The sequence below is a fragment of the Myotis myotis genome, unplaced genomic scaffold, assembly GCF_014108235.1.
Source record: "Myotis myotis isolate mMyoMyo1 unplaced genomic scaffold, mMyoMyo1.p scaffold_m19_p_1, whole genome shotgun sequence".
NCBI classification, from domain to species: Eukaryota; Metazoa; Chordata; class Mammalia; order Chiroptera; family Vespertilionidae; genus Myotis; species Myotis myotis.
Genome location: NW_023416313.1, coordinates 193846813 through 193869603, shown reverse-complemented (window position 1 = coordinate 193869603; position 22791 = coordinate 193846813). Strand labels below are relative to the sequence as shown.

General features: G+C 43.2%; 1 protein-coding gene across 1 annotated transcript in view; it reads right to left on the bottom strand.

Annotated features, from left to right (window-relative positions):
* The window catches only part of SYT16 (synaptotagmin 16), a 237860-nt gene that overhangs the window by 108140 nt on the left and 106929 nt on the right, over positions 1 to 22791 (bottom strand). The window contains exon 2 of the mRNA XM_036309320.1: positions 13172 to 13348. Within this exon, the coding sequence (XP_036165213.1) occupies positions 13172 to 13348 (177 nt within the window). The remainder of the gene's footprint in view (positions 1 to 13171; positions 13349 to 22791) is intronic.

Below are 22791 nucleotides of genomic sequence, written 5' to 3'. Positions count from 1 at the left end.
GTGCGGTTTGCAGTTCGGGTTGGAGGGAGGACCGAGCTCGCGCGGGGGGCGGAATCTGCGCCCCACAGAGTCTGCAGCCGTTGGGACCAGCGTGACCCGCGAGTGGGGAAGGGGCCCCACAGGGCTGCTGGCAGAAGGGAACGCGAAAAATGAGCCCATATCTGGACTGGATGTAAAGGAGCAGCCTTGGACTTTGCCAATCTGCTGGCTGCTTGGTGCCAGGGGCAAGTGGGCACGCGGAGACTGCGCGAGGAGACTGTGCGCAGACCTGGAAGGTGGAGGCTTGCGAATTCGCACAACTATCAGGCTCTTGTTACAGTTCCCCTTAGATCCGTGCATTTGATTATTAAACCCAGTGCATGGGATTCCCCAGTTGGGGTCATTCGCAGAGCCTGTAGGGGAAAGTTCTTTTTGGGGAGCCTGGAAAACAGCGGGCAGTGGCAAGGAACCAGCTCTGGGCAGTGGTCTTTCCCCGAATCGGTTCCGAATACCATAGAGAGAAAAAAAAAAAAACCCTACTGATAGAGAGGACCTATAGCCTCGGAGGTCAATCCAGACACACTGCCACCCAGAGGCAGAGCCACGAACTGTCTCTTCTGCGATCACAAATAAAGGCAGTCTGGTAAACAAATACAAGCTGCCTTAAAATCAGGTCTGTGGTTTACTGCACGGAGGGACAGTGTATCGCAGGGAAGTTCAACACTCCCCTGAATGCCTGGCAGGACTGAGGCGTGCCAAAAAGAAGAGTGGAAGATCTGAAGCACCTTCACTTCCGAATATTTTTATATATATTTTTTTTTTTTAATTCTTTTTTCAGCATTTCATTAAGAACCTATTTTATTTTTTTCATCACTTGATTTTACCTTTTTAATTACTACATTTTTTTAACCAGTATTATTGCTATCCTTTTACCATTTTTTCAAGTGTCATTTTATTTTTTATTATTATTTTTTTTTCTTTATTTTATTTTGGGATTAGTGTTATACACACTATTTTCATCGTTCCTTTAGCATCATTTCTCTCTAGCTCACATTTACCCTTAAGCCAAAACTCTCTTCCTCACTTTTCCTCTTTTGTTGTCCTGTTTCTCTTACCCTATTCCTGCTTTGGATTTTACCTATTCCTTCTTTCTACCCACTGTCTAAATTTCACCCTACTTATATATCTAATTTCCAATCCCTCGCTCTCCCCATACAAATAGCCTCTTCCCCACCTCTATTTCATTCTCTTACTTTTTTTTTTTTTTTGTCTTTTTGTTTTTTTCTTCTCTCCCTTTTCCCAATCTCATTTCGGCACTCCTTTTTGTTTTTTATTTTTCTCTTTAATATTTTTCTCTTTTTCTTCTTTATCCCCTAATTCTCTTCGCTTGGGGGGGGTCACCTTTATTTGGGGTTATTAATATCGTGAATGCATTTAGTTTGTTGCCTTGTACGTTGTGCCTTGTTGTGTTGTATTTTGTGCCTTTGAATCAGCGCAGCAGAGAGAGAATTACATAACCAAACACCTTGAGAAGAGAAATCATGGTGAAACAAAGAACCAACCCAAATATGAAAGAAAAACAGGCATCATCAGAAAAGGAAGTAAATGAAATGGAGGCAATGGAGGCAAGCAACCTGTCAGAGAAAGAATTCAGAGTAATGGCCATAAGGTGGATGAAAAGAATGGAAGACCAATTCAACAATATGTGTAGGAACCAAGAGGAAATGAAGAAGAACCAAGAGGAAATGAAGAGAAACCAAGAAGAAATGAAAAACGACATCACTGCCATAAAGAACTCAATAGAAAGCATCAACAGTAGACTAGAAGAAGCAGAGGACCGCATCAGTGAGCTAGAAGACAAGGTAGAAAAAAATACCCAAACAGAACAGCTTCTAGAAAAAAAAATTAAAAAGCAGGAGGAGAGCCTAAGAGAACTATGGGACAATGCTAAACGAAACAACATCCGAATAATAGGGGTGCCAGAAGGAGAGGAAACTGAGCAAGGAATAGAAAACCTGTTTGGAAAAAATAGTAACAGAAAATTTCCCTGATATAGGGAGGAAAAAACTCACACAAATCCAAGAAGCTCACAGAGTCCCAAACAAAATGAACCCGAAAAGACCGACACCAAGGCACATAATAATTAAATTGGCAAACACCAACGACAAAGCAAGAATCTTAAAAGCAGCCAGAGAGAGAGAGAAAGTTACCTACAAAGGATCCCCCATCAGACTAGCGACCGATTTCTCAACAGAAACACATCAGGCAAGAAGGGAATGGAATGAAATATACAAAGTCATGCAAAGGAAGGGTCTGAATCCAAGAATACTATACCCAGCGAGGCTATCAATCAAAATTGAGGGTCAAATCAGGAGCTTCACAGACAAAAACGGTCTACGGGAGTTTATTACAACCAAACCAGCAATGCAAGAAATGCTAAAGGGTCTGCTGTAAATAGAAAAAACAGGAAACAAAGAAGGAACGCAGCGGTAAAGAACAAAAATGGCGACTAACAAGTTTCTATCAATAATAACTTTAAATGTAAATGGATTAAATTCCCCAGTCAAAAGGCATAGGGTAAATGAGTGGATAAGAAAACATGACCCATATATCTGCTGTCTACAGGAAACCCACCTCACAAAAAAAGACGCACACAAACTGATGGTGAAGGGATGGAAAAAGGTTTTTCAGGCCAATGGAAGTGAAAAAAAAGCCGGGGTAGCAATACTTATATCTGACAAATTAGATCTCAAAGTGAAGGACATAAAAAGAGATCAAGAAGGCCACTTCATAATACTAAAGGGAGCAGTCGAACAAGAAGAAATAACTCTGGTAAATATATATGCACCCAATATAGGAGCACCCAAATACGTAAGAAATCTTCTGGAGAAGATCAAGGGAGAGATTGACAGCAATACAATCATAGTAGGGGATCTTAACACCCCATTATCTCCACTGGACAAATCCTCTAAACAGAAACTCAGCAAAGAAACATCAATCCTAAATGACTCACTAGATCAGATGGAATTAATTGACATCTTCAGAACATTTCACCCCAAAGCCACAGAATATACATTCTCCTCGGGTGCACATTTGTCATCTTCAAAGATAGACCATATATTGGGTCACAGACAAAGTCTCTTCAAATTCAAGAAAATTGAAATCATATCAAGTATCTTCTCAGACCACAAAGGCATAAAACTGGAAATCAACTACAACAAAAACAATCCAAAAAAATCAAACACATGGAGACTAAATAGCATGCTATTAAACAACGACTGGGTCACCAGTGAGATCAAAGAAGAAATAAAAAACATCATGGCAACAAATGACAATGAAAACACAACAATCCAAAACCTATGGGACACAGCAAAAGCAGTCTTGAGAGGGAAGTTCATAGCTCTACAAGCCTACTGCAAGAAACAAGAAACAATGAGAATAAATGACCTAACTCTACAACTCGAAGAATTAGAAAGAGAGCAACAAAAAAAGCCCACTGTAAGCAGAAGGAAGGAAATAACAAAGATCAGAGCGGAGATAAACGACATAGAGACCAAAAAAACAATACAAAAGATCAACAAAACCAAGAGCTGGTTCTTTGAAAGGATAAACAAGATTGATACACCTCTAGCCAGGCTCACCAAGAAACAAAGAGAGAGGACCCAAATAAACAAAATCAGAAATGAAAGAGGAGAAATAACAACAGAACCCATAGAAATACAAAGGATTGTTAGAAAATACTATGAACAACTCTACTCCAACACACTAGACAACCTGGAGGAAATGGACATATTCCTAGATAAATACAACCTTCCAAAACTTAACCAGGAAGAATCTAAAAATCTCAATAGGCCAATAACTATGGAGGAAATCGAAGCAGTAATCAAAAAGCTTCCAGCAAACAAAAGCCCAGGGCCAGATGGCTTCACAGGGGAGTTTTACCAAACATTCAAGGAAGACCTAAAACCTATCCTCCTCAGACTATGTCAAAAGATCCAAGAGGAAGGAGCACTTCCCAGCTCATTCTATGAAGCCAACATCACCCTAATCCCAAAACCAGATAAAGACGATACAATGAAAGAGAATTATAGGCCAATATCCCTCATGAACATAGATGCCAAAATCCTCAACAAAATCCTAGCAAATCGGATCCAGCAGTACATCAAAAAGATCATACACCATGACCAAGTAGGATTTATCCCAGGGATGCAAGGATGGTACCAAATCCGCAAATCAATAAATGTGATACATCACATAAACAAATTGAGAGAGAAAAACCACATAGTCATATCAATTGATGCGGAAAAAGCATTTGACAAAATCCAACACCCTTTCTTGATAAAAACTCTCAGCAAGATAGGAATTGAGGGATCATACCTCAACATAATAAAAGCCATATATGACAAACCCACAGCCAACATCATAATCAATGGGCAAAAACTAAAACCATTCCCCCTAAAAACAGGAACAAGACAGGGATGCCCCCTCTCACCACTCCTGTTCAACATAGTACTGGAAGTACTAGCCATTGCGATCAGACACGAAGAAGAAATAAAAGGCATCCAGATTGGAAAAGAAGAAGTAAAACTGTCCTTATTTGCAGATGACATGATACTGTACATACAGAACCCTAAAGACTCCATCAAAAAATTATTAGACTTAATAAATGAATTCGGCAATGTAGCAGGATACAAAATTAATGCTAAGAAATCCATGGCATTTCTTTACACCAATAGTGAACTTACAGAAAGTGAAACTACAGAAGCAATCCCATTTACCATTGCACCAAAAAAATTAAAATACCTAGGAATAAACTTAACTAAGGAGGTAAAAGACTTATATGCTGAAAACTACAGGACACTGAAAAAAGAGATAGAGGAAGACATAAACAGATGGAAGAATATACCGTGTTCATGGATTGGTAGAATCAACATCATCAAAATGTCCATACTACCCAAAGCAATTTATAGATTCAATGCAATCCCCATTAAATTACCAACGGCATATTTCACAAATCTAGAACGAACGTTCCAAAAATTTATCTGGAATAAAAAAAGACCCCGAATAGCTGCAGCAATCCTGAGAAAGAACAAAGTAGGTGGGATATCAATACCAGATATCAAACTGTATTACAAAGCCACTGTTCTTAAAACAGCTTGGTACTGGCACAAGAACAGACATATAGATCAATGGAATAGAACAGAGACCTCAGAAATCAACCCAAACCACTATGCCCAATTAATATTCGACAAAGGAGGCAAGAGCATACAATGGAGTCAAGACAGTCTTTTCAATAAATGGTGTTGGGAAAATTGGACAGATACATGCAAAAGGATGAAACTAGATCACCAACTCACACCATACACAAAAATAAACTCAAAATGGATAATAGACTTAAACGTAAGACGGGAAACCATAAAAATACTAGAGGAATCCACAGGCAGCGAAATCGCAAACGTATGCCGAAGAAATTTCTTCTCTGATAATGCTCCTAGGGCAATGGAAACTAAAGAGAAAATAAACAAATGGGACTACATCAAAATAAAAAGCTTTTGCACAGCAAAGGAAACCATCAACAAAACAACAAGAAGACCCACTACATGGGAGAACATATTTGCCAATGATACCACCGATAAGGGTTAAATTTCCAACATTTACAGGGATCTCATGAAACTTAACAAAAGGAAGATAAACAATCCAATAAAAATATGGGCAACGGACCTAGATAGACACTTTTCGAAAGAGGACATACAGAAGGCCGAAAGACATATGAAAACCTGCTCAAAGTCACTAATTATACGAGAGATGCAAATCAAAACGACAGTGCGTTATCATCTCACACCTGTCAGAATGGCTATCATCAACAAATCAACAAACAACAAGTGTTGGAGAGGATGTGGAGAAAAAGGAACCCTTCTGCACTGCTGGTGGGAATGCAGACTGGTGCAGCCACTGTGGAGAACAGTATGGAGCTACCTCAGAAGACTAAAAATGGAACTCCCATTTGACCCAGTGATCCCACTACTAGGAATATATCCCAAGAAACCAGAAACGCCAATCAGAAAGGATATATGCACCCCTATGTTCATAGCAGCACAATTCACCATAGCTAAGATTTGGAAACAGCCTAAGTGCCCATCAGCAGATGAGTGGATTAGAAAACTGTGGTACATATACACAATGGAATACTATGCTGCGGTAAAAAAAAAAGGAACTCTTGCCTTTTGCAACAGCATGGATGGAACTGGAGAGCATTATGCTAAGTGAAATAAGCCAGTCAGAGAAAGATAAATACCACATGATCTCACTCATTTGTGGATTATAGAGAACAACATAGACTGATGAAAAGGGACAGACCCAAAGACTGAGAAACAGCAATCAGGCTATCAATCCCCAGAAGGAAAGTAGGGGAGGGCGGGGGTAAGGGGAAGAGATCAACCGAAGGACTTGTATACATGTATATAAGCCAAACCAATGGACATGGACAACGGGGAGATGGGAGCATGAGTTTGTGTGTGGGGGGGAGGTTGGGGGTTAATGGGGGGGATGAGGACACATTTGTAATACCTTAACTAATAATAAAAAAATAAAATTAAATTAAAAAAAAACACACACACAAAAATAAATAAATAAATAAAGTTATCGTAATTTTACTGAACATTGCCATTTGCGCAAAAAATTAGCAAAAATGGCCTGAGCCACCTGTTAGCGCGCGATAAAAACTACCCGCAAACAATGTGTTAAAATGGTGTATACTCTGTGAAAAGCAGATTGCCCTCCATTATGTGGGTGGGCCTTATCCAATCAGTTGAAGACTAATAGAACAAAGACTGGCCTACACTGAGCAAGATGAACTTCTGTCGGCAAATGACCTTCAGACTTAAACTGAAACATTAGCTTTTCCGTGGTCCCTAGCCTATTGACCTACCCTGTAGATTTTGGACTTGGCAGCCTCCATAATCATATCCTATCTAATAATAGACAAACATGGTAATTAACCATACCTCTGACACGCTTCCCATTGGCTAATCAGAGCAATATGCAAATTAACTGCCAACCAAGATGGCGGCCTGCAGCCAGGCAGCTGAAGCGAACAGGAGGCTTGCTTGCGCCAGTGAAGGAGGAAGCCAAGGTTCCCCGCCTGCCGCTGCTGGGCTCTGAGCTTGCACTCTAAGCAACTATGTTGCAATTATAGAAGCTAAACAAAGCCCATGCTTTCAGCCAGCCAGCTGAGCTGGAGTTGCAACAGTGTTTCAATTATAGAAGCCTCAGAGCTAAAGCTGGCTCTCAGCTCTAGTGACAGTCATAGAAGGTAAATAAACCCCAGAATAAAAAAGAAAAAGAAAAAAAAGGAGAGGTTGGGAGCTTCAGTCACCCGCCAGCCTGAAAACGGCCCTCAGCCCCTCACCCAGACTGGCCAGGCACCCCAGTGGGGACCCCCACCCTGAAGTGGGTGTGACCAGATGCAAACAGCCATGATCCCCTCATCCAGGCTGGCCAGGCACCCAAGCGGGACCCCCACCCTGATCCAGGACACCCTTCACGGCAAACCAGAAGGCCCCCACCCATGCACCAGGCCTCTATCCTATATAGTAAAAGGGTAATATGCCTCCCAGCAGCGGGATCAGTGGAGCTGCAAGGCCTCCCAAACCCGGGATCAGCGGAACCGCGAGGCCTCCTGGCACTGGGATCAGCAGAGCCACGAGGCCTCCCAGCACCGGGATCAGTGGAGCAGCAAGGCCTCCTAACACCGGGATCAGCAGAGCAGCGAGGCCTCACTGCCCCTATGTCAAGCGGAGCCGCGAGGCCTCCCAGCACTGGGATCAGCTGAGCAGAGAGGCCTCACTGCCCCGGTGTCAAGCGGAGCCGCAAGGCCTCCCAGCACTGGGATCAGTGGAGCAGCGAGGCCTCCTGGCCCCTGGAGTAGTGTGACAGAGGGCAGTGCCCAAAGCCCCTGATCGCCCTGCGGCTCTGTGTGTGACAGGGGGCAGGGCCACAACCTCCCTATCTGCCCTGCTCTGTTTGTGACAGGGGAAGGGCGCCCCAACCCCCTGATCGGCCCTGCTCTGTGGGTGACAGGGTGGAGCCGCAACCTCCCCATCGGCCCTGCCCTGAGTGTGACACGGGGGAGTGCCCCAACCCCCTGATCGGCCCTGCTCTGTGGATGACAGGGGGTGGTGCCCCAACCCCCTGATCGGCCCTACTCTGTGCGTGACAGGGGGGAGCTCCCCAAGCCCCTGATCGGCCCTGCTCTGTGTGTGACAGGGGGTGGCATCACAACCTCCCGATCTGCCCTGCTCTGTGCATGACAGGGGGCAGCGCCCCAACTCCCCAATAGGCCCTGCTCTGAGCCCAACCAGGGGCTGCACCTAGGGATTGGGCCTGCCCTCTGCCACCCGGGAGCAGGCCTAAGCCAGCAGGTCGTTATCTCCCGAGGGGTCCCAGGCTGTGAGCGGGCACAAGTGGGGCTGAGGGACACCACCCCCTCCCCGCCAGTGCACAAATTTTTGTGCACCAGGCCTCTAGTCTACACTAATAAAAGAGAAACATGCAAATTGGTGTCACTCCACTACGCCCACCAGCTAATCAGAGCGACTATGCAAATTAACCCAATAAAGATGGAGGTTAATTTGCATACATAAGCATGGAGCGAAGACTGAAGGCTCCGGCCAGAGTAAGAACTGAAGACTGAAGACTGAAGAGGCTTGGCTTCTCTGCTGCGGCCAGACCAATAGCCTGGGTCCCAGGTGCCGGAGAAAATCCGGTGCCAGCAGCCAGGGGAAGGAAGGCCTATTGCGCGAATCTTTGTGCAATGGGCGTCTAGTAAACTAATATCATAAAATAATCCTCTTCTTTCCCTCTTTCCCTCCACCCCCCTCTATGTCTCTCTCTCTCTCCATATATACATGGTAGGATAACTAAAATGCTTATAGTGGCCATTGGAAACTGTATTAGTAACTGTTCTCTAAGAGAAACAGAACCAATATAATATATGTGTATGTGTATCTCTCTCTATATTGCCAGCAATGAGCAAAATGTGCTCAAACTTCTCCAAGGTAAATCTCCCCATTCTGTCCATTAGACTTTAATTTAGGTCCTCGTAGCATTTATAGCAACCTAGAACTACTTCACTTGCCTCTTTTCTTTCAGTTTTGTTTTTGTTTGTCTTCATCCATATTTCCAGCATTTCATACACTATGTAGCATAACACAGATTCTCAATTAATAATATTGAGTGGATGAATAAATATTCTCAAACCAGTAACTTCCCACTGAGTTCTTTGAAATTTGTACTCATCAAACTAGGTTCAATTAGTCATACTTGGATAGGCCCCACTGAAAGTATTCTCAATTATTTATATCTTAAGCAAGTCATCAGAACAAGTAACGACAGCACAATGAGATATATCAAGGCTTGTCCTGTTACTCAAACAACTTTTTACAGTTCTTCAATTCTCAGTTTTCATCTCATGTAATAGGTTGAACCATATGAAACTTCTAACCTATAAAAACAGTGATTTCATAGAATTCAACCTAATATAATATATATAGTTAGACAAATGTGTTTTCTATGCAAATTAAGCATTAAAATCAGAAGAGCAAATGCTTTTCAACATAGAGTGTTAACAAATGTGTCTCCACCCTAGGTACCACCCCTCAAGTTGGATCTTGTTTTTCATATGAGCCATTCAGGAAGGGTCACTACTATTTCACGACAAAAAAATACAAAGTAGGGAAGAGGTAGGGGGTAGAAGATTTCAACTTTCTAAAGACTACTCAGTCTACAAATCTAAAACAAACTACTGCGCAATCCAAAAGTTTGAAAATTGTATAAATAGCATTTCAGTGGCACTTATAGGTTTTAGTCATCCTATTAGGAGGGAAAAAAAGGAGCATAATATTAAGCCTTTTTTTATTCCAAAATATTTTTTATTCCAAAATAAAATTCATCTGAGCTCAGCCAGTGTGGTTCCGTTAGATGGAGAATCCTCCCATACACCAGGAGGTCGCTGGTCAGGGCAAATGCCAGAAGCCGGGCTCACGGCTGGTGAGTACAGTGGCGGTGGCAGGAACCACTCCCACCTCCAAGGCAGCGCTAAGGATGTCCAACTGCCATCAGTCAGACATCCCCCAGGGCTCCCAGGCTGTGAGAGGGCGCATGCCAGGCTGAGGAACCACCACCTCCAGTGCACAAATTTTGTGCACCAGGCCTCCTCTAGTAAGATTATAATGATTAGGTTTCTGATAGTCAGCCAGGTTTTATCTATAAAAATGGCAATTTTATATGGTTCAATCTAAGATTTTTAAATTATTTTTATTAGGCCTCTTTCATTTATAAACTGAAACCTGGAGAAGAAATTTCTATAGTAACCCTAAGAATCAAGTAAGATTGCATAATGGGAATTGGGAGAAGCCTAGACAGACTCATCGATTTGCAAATGAGGACTTAAAACCCTAAATATCATGGCCAATTAGTGGCAGAGCTAAGCCCTGGCTGTCGGCACTACACTCCCCTCCACGACATCAGGCTGCCTTCCTTCCTTCTTAACATTTCTCAAAATATGTTAAGAACATCATATGAGAAATAAGTGCTCTGAGGATGAAGGCAAATATCAAAAGTTAGAAGCATGTTTTTCAAAGACTTTTGATGAATGATAATTAAACTTTTAAGAGGAGAAATGTCAATCATAATGAAGGTGTTTGCTTCTTATAATCTGGAGATTCTCCTGGTTAAACTCTTTTTAAAGCCTCCTTTATGGCCCTACTCTGAGTTTTCAGACATGGATTTTTCAGTGTTTCCTGAGCTAACAGCTTCTGAGTTGTTCTTTATTGTTATTGTTTCAACATTACCTTCAACCCTCAATTTATTTGCAAGTATAATTCATTAATTGTCTTTAAAAATACTATAATATGCCAAACAAGACAAAAGGCAAATGTCTTAAATAGCTCTAACCTTAGTTTTCTGTAGCCATAATAGCTTGCAAAGGAGAAAACATCACCAACTTTAACCTCCCAATTTAAATAGTGTTTCATGTGACGTCATTCCTAGAAGCCATTACTGTGACTGGTATTTTGTTAATGCTGCACAGCTATGGGTAAAGCTCTATTAGGACTTTCACCATAGCATCATGCTGGTATCTATACAAAATTGGTTCATTTATCTATATCAACTCTAAAAGGGCTATATTAATAATCCCAATAGGCAGATAAGAAAACTGAAGTTTGGAAAGGTTCCATAATTTTCCAAGGAACCACAACCAGTGACAGGGAGCTGCTGCAGGAAGAAAAGTAGAATCACTAGAATCCTATCTCCATGCCACCTCATGACCAAAAAGAAGTCTATTCATCCTCCTGTCCAGATGGGACAGTAGTGGCTAAACCGTTTGCAAGTCCCATTTTCACATGACAGACTCTATTTAAAGTATTCCAGTCTATTTTCAGAAGATGAGTCAGACGTCCCAGGTAAAGTTCAAAACATAAGGCCACTGCAGCAGCAGCAATGCCAAACCGATGACCAGATCTGCAACTTACACCCCTCCCATAATTGTCCCCTATGGCAATTTTTTAATATGTCCACATGCTCTTTGATACTCTTCCTTTCAAAAGTGGAGCCTAATTCCCCTTCCCCTGAGTGTAGGCTGTACTTAGTGAATGAATAGAATGTGGTAGGAGTGACAGTGTCTGACTTCCCAGACCAGCTCATAAAAGGAACTGTGGCTTCTTCCTTGCTCTCCTCTCTTGCAGGGCTCACTGTGGGGGAAGCCAGCTGCATGTCATAACTACATCCCAGCAGCCCTGTGGAGCAGTCCACGTGAGCAGGAACTGGAGCTTCCTGCCATCCTGGAAGTGAGTCCACCAGTCCCAGTTGAGCCTCCAGATGACTGCAGGAGAAATTTCAACTGCAGCCTCATGAAAAATATCAATTTAGAACCACCGAACTAAGGTGATCCCCAATCCCTGAACTTCAGAAACTGAGAGATAAGGAATTTTTTTAAGCTTTCAGGTTTGGGAGTAATTTGTTATGAAGCAATAGATAATGAATACACATTTATGCCTAAATTATGTCTTTTCTTATAACAAAGCAAGAAGCTGAAGTATCCATAGCTACAAAAGCTGCCATATCCATAAACCAAATATTCTCCTTGGTCCAGGTTTACTTAGAACATATCCAGGAAGTGAGATGACTGTAATGGGTGTTCTCCTCAAGATTTTTGATCAAAAATCCCCTGATCAAAAATATAATGTACCTCGTTTGCAAGCTCAATCCCAGGCCCTTGTAGGGGCACGTGCAAGAGGCAACCAATCAATGTGTCTTTCTTACATCAATGTTTCTCCCTCTCTGTCTCTCCTCTCCCTTCCACTATCTCTAGAAATCAATGGGAAAATATCCTTGGGTGAGGATTAAAAAAACAAAACAAACAAAAAACATATATATATATAAGAAGAAAAATTATATATATCAATATTATTCCTCCACCAGTTACATCATGCCCCATACCCTATAAGAATCAGACTGATATAAAAAGAAAATTGTTACCTATAAGATAACAGCACTATCTTTGAATGTCCAGCGTGCATGTGCTGATAACCATGACTCTGTGATAACACCCTATATCACAAAGTTCTACACTTCAGCAATTGAAAATAGAACATGTCCTTTAAGAGTAGGAAGCCAATTATTTCTTTAACTATGTTATTCTCTCCCATCAAACTGAAGGCTGCTAGTAAATGATGCAGTAGATTCAGTGAACTTAATGAGTAGAAACCTCCCTTTGAAGTGAGGAGCGGTCCTGAGCACCAAAAGTCTCAGAAATAGCGAACTGGAGTGAAATGTCAACTCTGTTCCAACCAAATGAGACCAAAACACATCAAGGCTCTTGTCAATCAAAAAACATTTTTTCCTTCAAGCTTCAGTTAGAGGGAAACTCAACACAGACATCTAAAAAGCTAAGAAGACAGGAAGTGGTGGTCAGGTTTTTCCCATCTGCTCTTCAGGCTCGAAGGAGAGCATTACTTTCATAAAGTTAATGTATCCTTTAGTAACATCCATTTATCATGTCCACCACAGTGGCGGCCAAATGGCTCATGTGCAATTTCTTAATGGGGCTCATCCTGGAAATGGCGACCCTCCTCCCCTGACCCAAACCACAGCCAGTTGCCAGGGTCAGGAGAATGTGAAGCGTGTTGCTTACCCAGCCCTTCGTGGATCCCAGTCTGGTCTTTAGAGTGCTTTCTTTTCCCTTGTTGCTCCAAGCATGGAAGAACTATCTTTTCAAAACACAGCTTCTTGTTGATGAAGAGGAACAGGACGGCCAGAAGCATGATAAAGATCCCAACTGCAGACAAGAAGCCAATGGCTTCAAGAGGAACTGGCAAGAGAACACAAAGGAAAAAATATCATCACAATGAAGTGCTCCAGCTTTTAGTTCTAACACATGATCAGATTCACTCAGAATTGTTATGTTTACTAATGAGTGTGGCAAATACTCTACAAGTCCTAACTGGCTGGCATCCCCAGGACTGTATACAGGAAGAAGGATAAGGACCACTGCCAGGTACATTCTGCGAGGATGGCTCCTCAGATGACAGACCTCCGTACCTTTGCACATGTGGTTTCTTCTCCCTGGAATACACCTCTTGTCACGCCTGTCCTCAGCCTAATATTCAACTTCAAGCATGCAAACTATAAAGGAGATATCCATCAAATGTACTGAGCTGTAAATGGTTGACCAGTGTCACAAAAGCCAGTCTCTTAATAAAAAAGCTGCCTAAGCTTTAAAAATAATCACTTGGACCCAGCCGGCATGGCTCAGTGGTTGAGTATCAACCTATGAACCAGGAGGTCAAGATTCGATTCCTGGTCAGGGCACACGCTTGGATGGCGGGCTCGATCCGCAGTGTGGGACGTGCAGGAGGTAGTCGATCAATGGTTCTCTCTCATCACTGATGTTTCTCTTTTTTTTTTCTTTTTTTAATGGGAGGGGAGGGGAAAGGGAGATCCCAGCCAGCAGCCAGCAGCTGCTAGGGATCCTACCCGTGCACAAATTTTGTGCACTGGGCCTCTAGTATGTGTGTGTGTGTGTGTGTATAGTGTTTTTTAAACCTTTTATTTAAAGGACTTTTTAATCTAAAAAGAAAACACACACACACACACAAAGGGAATACAAAGAAATAAGTCATAGAAAGGAAATTCATTTATCAATAACAGTGTAAATTCCAGAGCACAAATGCAGTGAGTGATTCTGTTGAGGGTATGGGGTGAGCTACTCAACATTCCTATGGTTTTCCTCCATCTCCTTCTGGCTCACTGTTGGAAAGGAGGTGTGAGTCTCTCATCATTGATGTTTCTATCTCTCTCTCCCTCACCTTTCCTCTCTGAAATCAATAAAAATATATTTTAAAGAATAAAAATAATCACTTACGATAAACTTTCAGATGTATACATCCATCAATATTAGTGATTGGAACAAAAGTCATTTCCTGGATATATGTTTGCAAATCCAACTATGCAATATGACTATGATGATTATCTATGGTGACAAGAAAATTTCTAATCCATGCCATCCATAGAAATTAGAATTATATTTGATTGCTAATATTTTAGAATTTTGAAATATGAAATTCCATCATCTTCTTTCTCCTTATTAAAAAAAAATCCTAAGCATTAAATAACCCTGATTAAGTGTTATCCAATATGCCTTAGATTCTCAGCCACTGTATTCAGCTATGTGACATATATAACAGGGAGACCAGAGCTAGCTTGGGGCTGAAGAAAGACTCCACTAAGGAAATGACATTTGAGCCTAGACAACATTCAGTAAAGAAAACCAGACATCGCCCTGGCCAGTATGGCTCACTTGGTTGGAGCATCGTCCTGTAAACCAAAAAGTGGCAGGCTCAATTCCCCTGTCAGGGCAAATGCTCAGGTTGCAGGTTCGATTCCCCGGTCGGAGCATGTGAGGGAGGCAGTGGATCGATATCTCTCTCTCTCTCTCTCTCTCTCTCTCTCTCTCTTCTCTCTCTCTCTCTCTCTCTCTCTCTCTCACTCTCTCCCTCTCTCTCTCTCTCTCTCTCTCTCTCTCTCTCTCTATCTCTATATATATATATATACATATACATACACACACACACACACACACACACACACTAAAGGCCCAGTGCACAAAAATTTGTGCACTCAGGAGGGTCCCTCAGCCCAGCCTGTGCCCTCTCGCAGTCTGGGACCCCTCAGGGGATGACCACCTGCTGGCTTAGGCCCGCTCCCCAGGGGATTGGGCCTAAGCTGGCAGTCAGGCATCCCTCTGGCAGCCCGGGAGCCCTCAGGGGATGTCCACTTGCCAGCAGGGAGCAGGCCTAGCTGCAGTCGGACATTCATAGCGCTGCTGAGGAGGCAGGAGAGGCTCCCACCACCACCGCTGTACTGGCAGCCGTCAGCCTGGCTTGTGGCTGAGCAGAGCTCCCCCTGTGGGAGTGCACTGACCACCAGGGGACAGCTCCTGCATTGAGCATCTGCCCCCTGGTGGTCAGTGTGTGTCATAGTGACCAGTGATTCCCAGTTGCTCTGCTGTTAGGGTCAATTTGCATATTACCCTTTTATTATATAGGATATATATACACATATACATATATATATACATATATACATATATATATATATATATATATATGTATGTATATATATCCCTTCCTCTCTACAAAAATCAATTTTTTAAAAAGTTAAAGAAATCCAGACATCAAGTAGCATAGAGAAAGTGATTACAAAACAAGTGTCAATAGGAGTTATTCAAGGAAGTTGGGTATATGTAAAAGCTTATGAAAATGAATCTCCTAAGAGCAGCTTTAACCCTTGGGCAGATTTAATATGCACATTAATAATATGAAAGAATAATATTCACCTTGCCCTACCATCCAGATAAATAGAAAAAGGATGAATCCAACTAGTCCTAACTCCATGAAAAGATAAAGAAAACTAAATCTATCTAGTGGCAAGCCAATAAAAGAACAAATGAAACAAAAAATCAGAGATAAGATAATAGCTTTGTGGTCTGTAAAAATAATAGTGCCTGCTACCAAAACCAACATATACCATGAAAAAAAAAAAGTGTGCACATAACGATTATTCTCTCGCCCTTCCAGGGCAGCACAGACAGCGGTGCTCACTGGTATGGGTTCAGCAGTCACACTGCCTGGAAGAAAACTGTACTCTACCACTTATTATCTGTGTGGCCTTGGGCAAGTTATTTAACCTCTCTGTGCTTCTGGTTCCTAAGCAATGAAAGGAGATAATAAATATAGCTATATCCAAGAATAAATGAGGTAACACAGGGAAAATAGTCTGGAATCTGGCACATAGAGAGTTCTCAAACAGGAATAACCACCTCCCTCAGCATCACCATCATCATCTTTACAGACCTGTCACACTATATAGGAGCAGTCCAATATGGGATGCATGTGCTGCTTTCTACACATTCTGTGCTTTGGACCCATCTCGCTCCCCCCGCCCTTTTCATCAAAACAATTATCTCTGCTTTTTTTTGCCCCTCACTTCTGTATTTTCAACTTCTTTCCCTTGGAGATACACCATCTTTCTCATCTGCATTAAAAAAGCACCAAGTATCTCCCTTCCTTTAAAAGCCCTTCCTGACCACTATGTGCTCCTCAACCATAACCCTCTCTCTTTTCCCCTTCAAAACCAACCACCTTCAGAGCATTTCCTACATTCATCTCCACTTCCTTACCATCAAAGCCACTAGCATCCTTTACCCAGACTCCCACTGGTCTCCATGGGCTCAGCCTTATCCCCTCAAGTCCCTTCTCCACACAGTAGCCAGAGTGATCTTCTGAAATACAAGCCTGACTTGTTCAACTGCTCTCTCCTAAAACCCTCCGTAGTGGACTAAATCATGGTTCCCCAAAAGACATGTCCACCATGAATCTCAGAATGTGACCTTATTTGAAATCAAGTTCTTTGCATAGGCAATCAGGGTAGGATCTTAAGATGGGATCATCCTGGATTAGAGTGGGCCCCAATTTCAATAAGTATTACTATAAGAGACTGGGGGGGGGGGGAGAAAAAGCCACAGGAGAAAGAGATGTGAATATGGGGCAGAGACTGGAGTTATGAAGCCTATGGCTGAGGGATGCCAAGAGTTGCCAGCAGCCACCAGAATCTAGGAGACAGTCATGAAGCAGATTCTCCCTCAGAGATTCCAGAGGAACCAACCCTGCGGACACCTGGTTTTGGACTTCTGGTCTCTAAAACTCTGAGAGAATAAATTCGTTGTTTTAAGCCATCAAGTTGGTGGTAATTTGTCATGGTAACCTTGGGGAACTAATACACCCTCCGATGGCTTTCCATTACCCATAGGACAAAATTTGAATGCCTTTACTTGGTTTACAAGGTCTTTCAGGACCTAGCTACTGATTCCAGCCTTTGTCACTTGTCACTCACCAACATCAAACTCTGTTGTCAGTGTATTTGCCCATTTCTGGTTCCCCAACAGAGCTCACCTCCAGGCTTTTAAATAGGTTAGTCCAACTCTGTAGGGCAAATGCTCACCTCTCCTCTGGCTAACTCTGATACTATTCTTCCTCAGAACACCTTTCTTGTTCCTCTTGACCAGGCTGGATGCTTGTACTGTAGGTTCCCACCCACCGAGCCTTTGACAGCTTTTTTCAACAGTTTTCAAATAAGTTTTAAACTCCCTAAGAACAGAGACTATGCCTCAGTTACTCTCAGCAGCTAGCACAGGGTAGGCACTCAGTACATATTTCATGCCTGAATAAGTGTTAAACTCTTCTCTGTTACAACATGGCAAAAAAAAATGTACCTATCAACGGAAACTTCTGGAAAGAGAAGATATACCTCAAGTGGGTCAGTAACACCAACCATACTGGATATGATTTATATAAAATCAGGTCTTAGAAAAAAAGAGGGTTCATATCATTCATAAGCAGAAATATTTGCACCTAATAATTCCACTCACTAATGAAACTAGATTTTTACTTTTGAATAAAGTCTATTTTTCCATTATAAAGCAACATGAGACTCCTCACATAAAATCTGCAAAATAGAGAAAAAGATGAAGACAACCACTGTTAAGGCTTTGTGCTCTTCCAGTCACTTGGACTTCTCAAGTTAGTGGAGAAAAACAGGAATAAGTACAAATCTAGCTGAAACAGAAAGCTTAGTTAGGCAAGTTTGGTTATTTCTATAGAGTTCATGTTCCTCCCAGAATCTGCCAATTCCAACTTCATCCTCTTCTATGTGTTCAGGAGTACTCAGTGGGAAGTTTGAAGGGATGCGTCAGGGGCTCTTAGCCAAGTGCTTTGTGAAATGTAGGTCAGCTTGTGTACTTTCTACATGAGTAGAGTATCACTGAAATGGCTAAGAAGTTGGCAGTGATCCCAGACTTGTAGGAATGGCTTACCCAGGGTTCTACACAAACTATCCTCTTTCAAAGCGATTTAGAATTCCAACCATAACCCAGCAATTCCACTTCTAGGTATATACCAAAGAGAACGGAACATACATGTTCACATGAAAACATGCGCATGAATGTTCATAACAGAATTATTTCTAATAGCCAGAAAGTGGAAATAGCCCAAATGTCCATAAACTGAAAAACTGATAAACAGCATGTGTTACATGCAAACGATATATTATTCTGCAATAAAAAAAAATGAAGCACTGATATATGCTATAACATGGATGAGCCTTGAACACATTATGCTAAATGAAAGAAGCCCATATATTGTATGATTCCAGTTATATGAAATGTCCAGAATAGGCAAACCCATGGAAATAGAATATATTTTGTCGTTCCCAGGAGCTGGGGGGAGGGATAACGGAAGAGTAAACTGAAAACTGCCAATGGGTATCCGTTTTCTTTCTGATAACAAAACTGCCAATGGGTATCAGTTTTCTTTCTGATAACAGAACTGCCAATGGGTATCAGTTTTCTTTCTGATAATAAAATTATGCTGGAATTGGATAGTGATAATGGTTGTGCAAACTTTGCAAATATACTAAAACCAGTGAACTGTATACTTTAAAAGGGTATGAATTTTATGGAATATGAATCTTATCTCAAAAAGAAGTTTAAATTCCAAATATATAATTTTAATAAAGATTGAAAGAAAATATGAGATAATGTATAATTGTTTGCTTAGGTTTGGTTTGAAATTGATTCTCTTCATGTTAAAATACTCTAAGTGATTTTATTATTCAACGACAGGCCTGGTGCATGGATTCGTGCACCTGTGGGGTCCCTTGGCCTGGCCTGTGGGGATCGGGCCAAAACTGGCTCTCCAACATCCCCTGAGGGGCCCCGGATTGCAAGAGGACACAGGCCAGGCTGAGGGACCCCACTGGTGCACGAATCCATGCACCGGGCCTTTAGTATGCATATAAGACCTTAGGTTAATCTCTTTCCGCCTTCCCCTTTACCCCCTTCCCTCTGAGATTCATCAGTCTGTTCAATGTTTCCATGCTTGTGGTTCCCATTCCTGCATTGAGCGTCTGCCCCCTGGTGGTCAGTGTGCATCATAGCTACCGGTTGGATGGTTGAACAGTCGGCTGGTCAGCCAGTCGCTTAGGCTTTTATGTATATACTAGAAGCCCAGTGCACAAAAATTTGTGCACTGGCACGGGGGGTGTCCCTCAGCCCCACTTGTGCACTCTCACAGTCTGGGACTCCTCCGGAGATAACGGCCTGCTGGCTTAGGCCTGCTCCCAGGTGGCAGAGGGCAGGCCCAATCCCTAGGTGCAGCCCCTGGTCGGGCTCAGAGCCGGGCCGATTGGGGAGTTGGGGCGCCGTCCCGTCATGCACAGAGCAGGGCGGATCGGGAGGTTGCGATGCCACCTCCAGTCACGCTCAGGGTAGGGCCGATGGGGGGTTGGGGCACCGCCCCCTGTCACACTCAAGGCAGGGTCGATGGGGAGGCTGCGGCGCCACCCCCGTCATGCACAGAGCAGTGCCGATCAGGGGGTTGGGGCCCTGCCCCCTGTCACGCACAGAGCAGGGCCCATCAGGGGGGTTGGGGTTCCGTACCCTGTCACACACAGAGCAGGGCCAATCAGGGAGTTGGGGAGCTCCCCCCTGTCATGCACAGAGCAGGGCGGATCAGGGGGTTGGGGCGCCACCCCCTGTCACCCACAGAGCAGGGCCAATCAGGGGGTTAGGGCACTCCCCCCTGTCACACTCAGGGCAGGGCCGATGGGGAGGTTGCGGCTCCACCCCGTCACACACAGAGCAGGGCCCATGGGGGGTTGGGGTGCCACACCCTGTCACACACAGAGCAAGGCCTATCAGGGGGTTGGGGAGCTCCCCCCTATCAGGCACAGAGGAGGGCCAAACAGGGGGTTGGGGCGCCTTCCCCTGTCATGAACAGAGCAAGGCGGATAGAGAGGTTGTCGCCCCGCCCCCTGTCACACAAAGAGCTGCAGGGAGATCAGGGGGTTTGGGCGCTGCCCCCTGTCAAGCTGCTCCAGGGGCCAGGAGGCCCCGCAGCTCCGCTGATCCCAGTGCTGGGAGGCCTCGCAGCTCCACTTAACGCCAGGGCAGTGAGGCCTCACTGCTCCACTGATCCTGGTGCTGGGAGGCTCCGCTGATCCCGGTGCCAGGAGGCCTCCCAGCTCTGCTGATCCCAGTGCTGGGAGGCCTCGCGGCTCCGCTGATCCCAGGGCATGAGGCCTCATGGCTCTGCCTATCCTGGGTTCAGGAGGCCTCGTGGCTCTGCTGATCCCGGTTCTGGGAGGCATATTACCCTTTGACTATATAGGATAGAGGCCTGGTGCACGGGTGGGTCCTGGATCAGGGTGGGGGTCCCCACTGGGGTGCCTGGCCAGCCTGGATGAGGGGATGATGGTTGTTTGCAGCTGGTCACACACCGTTTTCAGGCTGGCAGGTGACTGAAGCTCCCAACCTCTCCTTTTTTTCTTTCTTTTTTTATTCTGGGATTTATTTACCTTCTATGGCTGTCACTGGAGCTGAGAGCCGGCTTTAGCTCTGAGGCTCAGCTCCAGCTCTGAGACCTCGGCTGCTGAAAGCAGGTATCTGGGTTTTGTTTGGGTTCTATAATTGTAACACTGTTGCAGTCCTGTTCGCTCCAGCTCTGACTGCTGAAAGCAGGTTTCTGGGGTTTGTTTAGGTTCTATAATTGCAACATAGTTGCTTAGAGTGCAAGCTCAGAGGCTGGCAGCGGCAGGCGGGGAACCTTGGCTTCCTCCATCACTGGAGCAAGCAAGCCTCCTGTTTGCTTCAGCTGCCTGGCTGCCGGCCGCCATCTTGGTTGGCAGTTAATTTGCATATCCTGCTGATTAGCCAATGGGAAGTGTTTTGGAGGTATGGTTAATTACCATGTTTGTCTATTATTAGATAGGATAGATATAGATATTTAGAATTAAAAATAAAGTTTAAATATAATAGGCTCTGAGAACTGTAGTCAGCACAGCTCTATCATTGATGTGTAGCACTGAACACAGCAAGCCAATGGCTCTATCAGAATGAGCCAAAGAAGGTTTGATGCTGCATCTGAGTTTAAACAAAATTAGAAACTTTGGCAGGGACTTTTAAAGTTATTGTGCATCCCATCTATATAAAATGCTAGCGTGAAGAGCAAGCATTACATGCATCATCTGCAATCAATGACAAAGGCACATATGTCAAGAAACGTCAGTGCCATCTGCAGAATAACTCATCTAATTAGTCCAGTAATTACTAAATTGGAAATCAGATGGCTATAAAGTTCAGTCACATAGTTCATATTGAAAACTTCCTCAAAGTTAAACATCTCTCTCACATTCTACTGATAGCCCATCTATTGATATTCAAGGAATGGCTCTAGGAGAAGCCTCTGCATGTCACACAGTCACTAGGTGTTTGTAAATTTCCTTCTATGGTTGGTAAAGAGGTTAAAAAAAGAAAAGGCCAACCAATTGCAGCCATCTGACTCACAGGAACTAGAAATAAGATGAGAGGAAGGTGAAAATTTAACAAAATGATCATGGGGGGATCCGAATTAAAGGAGGAAAGACACTAGAAATAATTTAAAAGTTCTAATTTCTAAGGAAAAAACTTTCTTGGCAACATTCTGAAGAATGTGAAGTATCTCATTAAAAACAAGAGGATCCCTCGCCGGTTTGGCTCAATGGATAGAGTGTCAGCCTGCAGACTGAAGGGTTCCAGGTTTGATTCCGGCCAAGGGTACATGCCAGGGTGCAGGCTTGATCCCCAGTGGGGGGCATGAAGGAGGCAGCCAATCAATGATTCTCTCTCATCATTGATGTTTCTATCTCCATCCCTCTCTCTTCCTCTCTAAAATCAATAAAAATATATTAAAATAAAATAAAATAAAAACAAGAGGAAAGCTCAAGGTAGGCACTACCTCGAGGTATACCTAGAACTCACTTATATACCCTTACCATCTTTGAGTATCCATTAACCTGAAAGTCCTGTCTTCAGTGATATATTTACATTTTAAACATCCCTTTAAGAAGCAGCATGACTTTAGAATTGTTTCTATGAAGTTCTCAAGCATGGTTATGCCACAGAGGTTCCTGACTTGAACCTAAGCTTGTCTGTCTTAGAATTCCAGCACTGATCTAATGCACAGCATAGTGACTACAGACAACAGTACTATATTCTAAACTTCTAAGCTACTAAGAGACTAGATCTTAATTGTCCCCAGCACAAATAAAAGAAATGATAATTATGTCACATGACAGATATATTAGCCAATGATAGAGTGATAATCACATTGCAATACATAAGTGTATCAAATCGACATTGCATCCTTTTAACTCATGCAA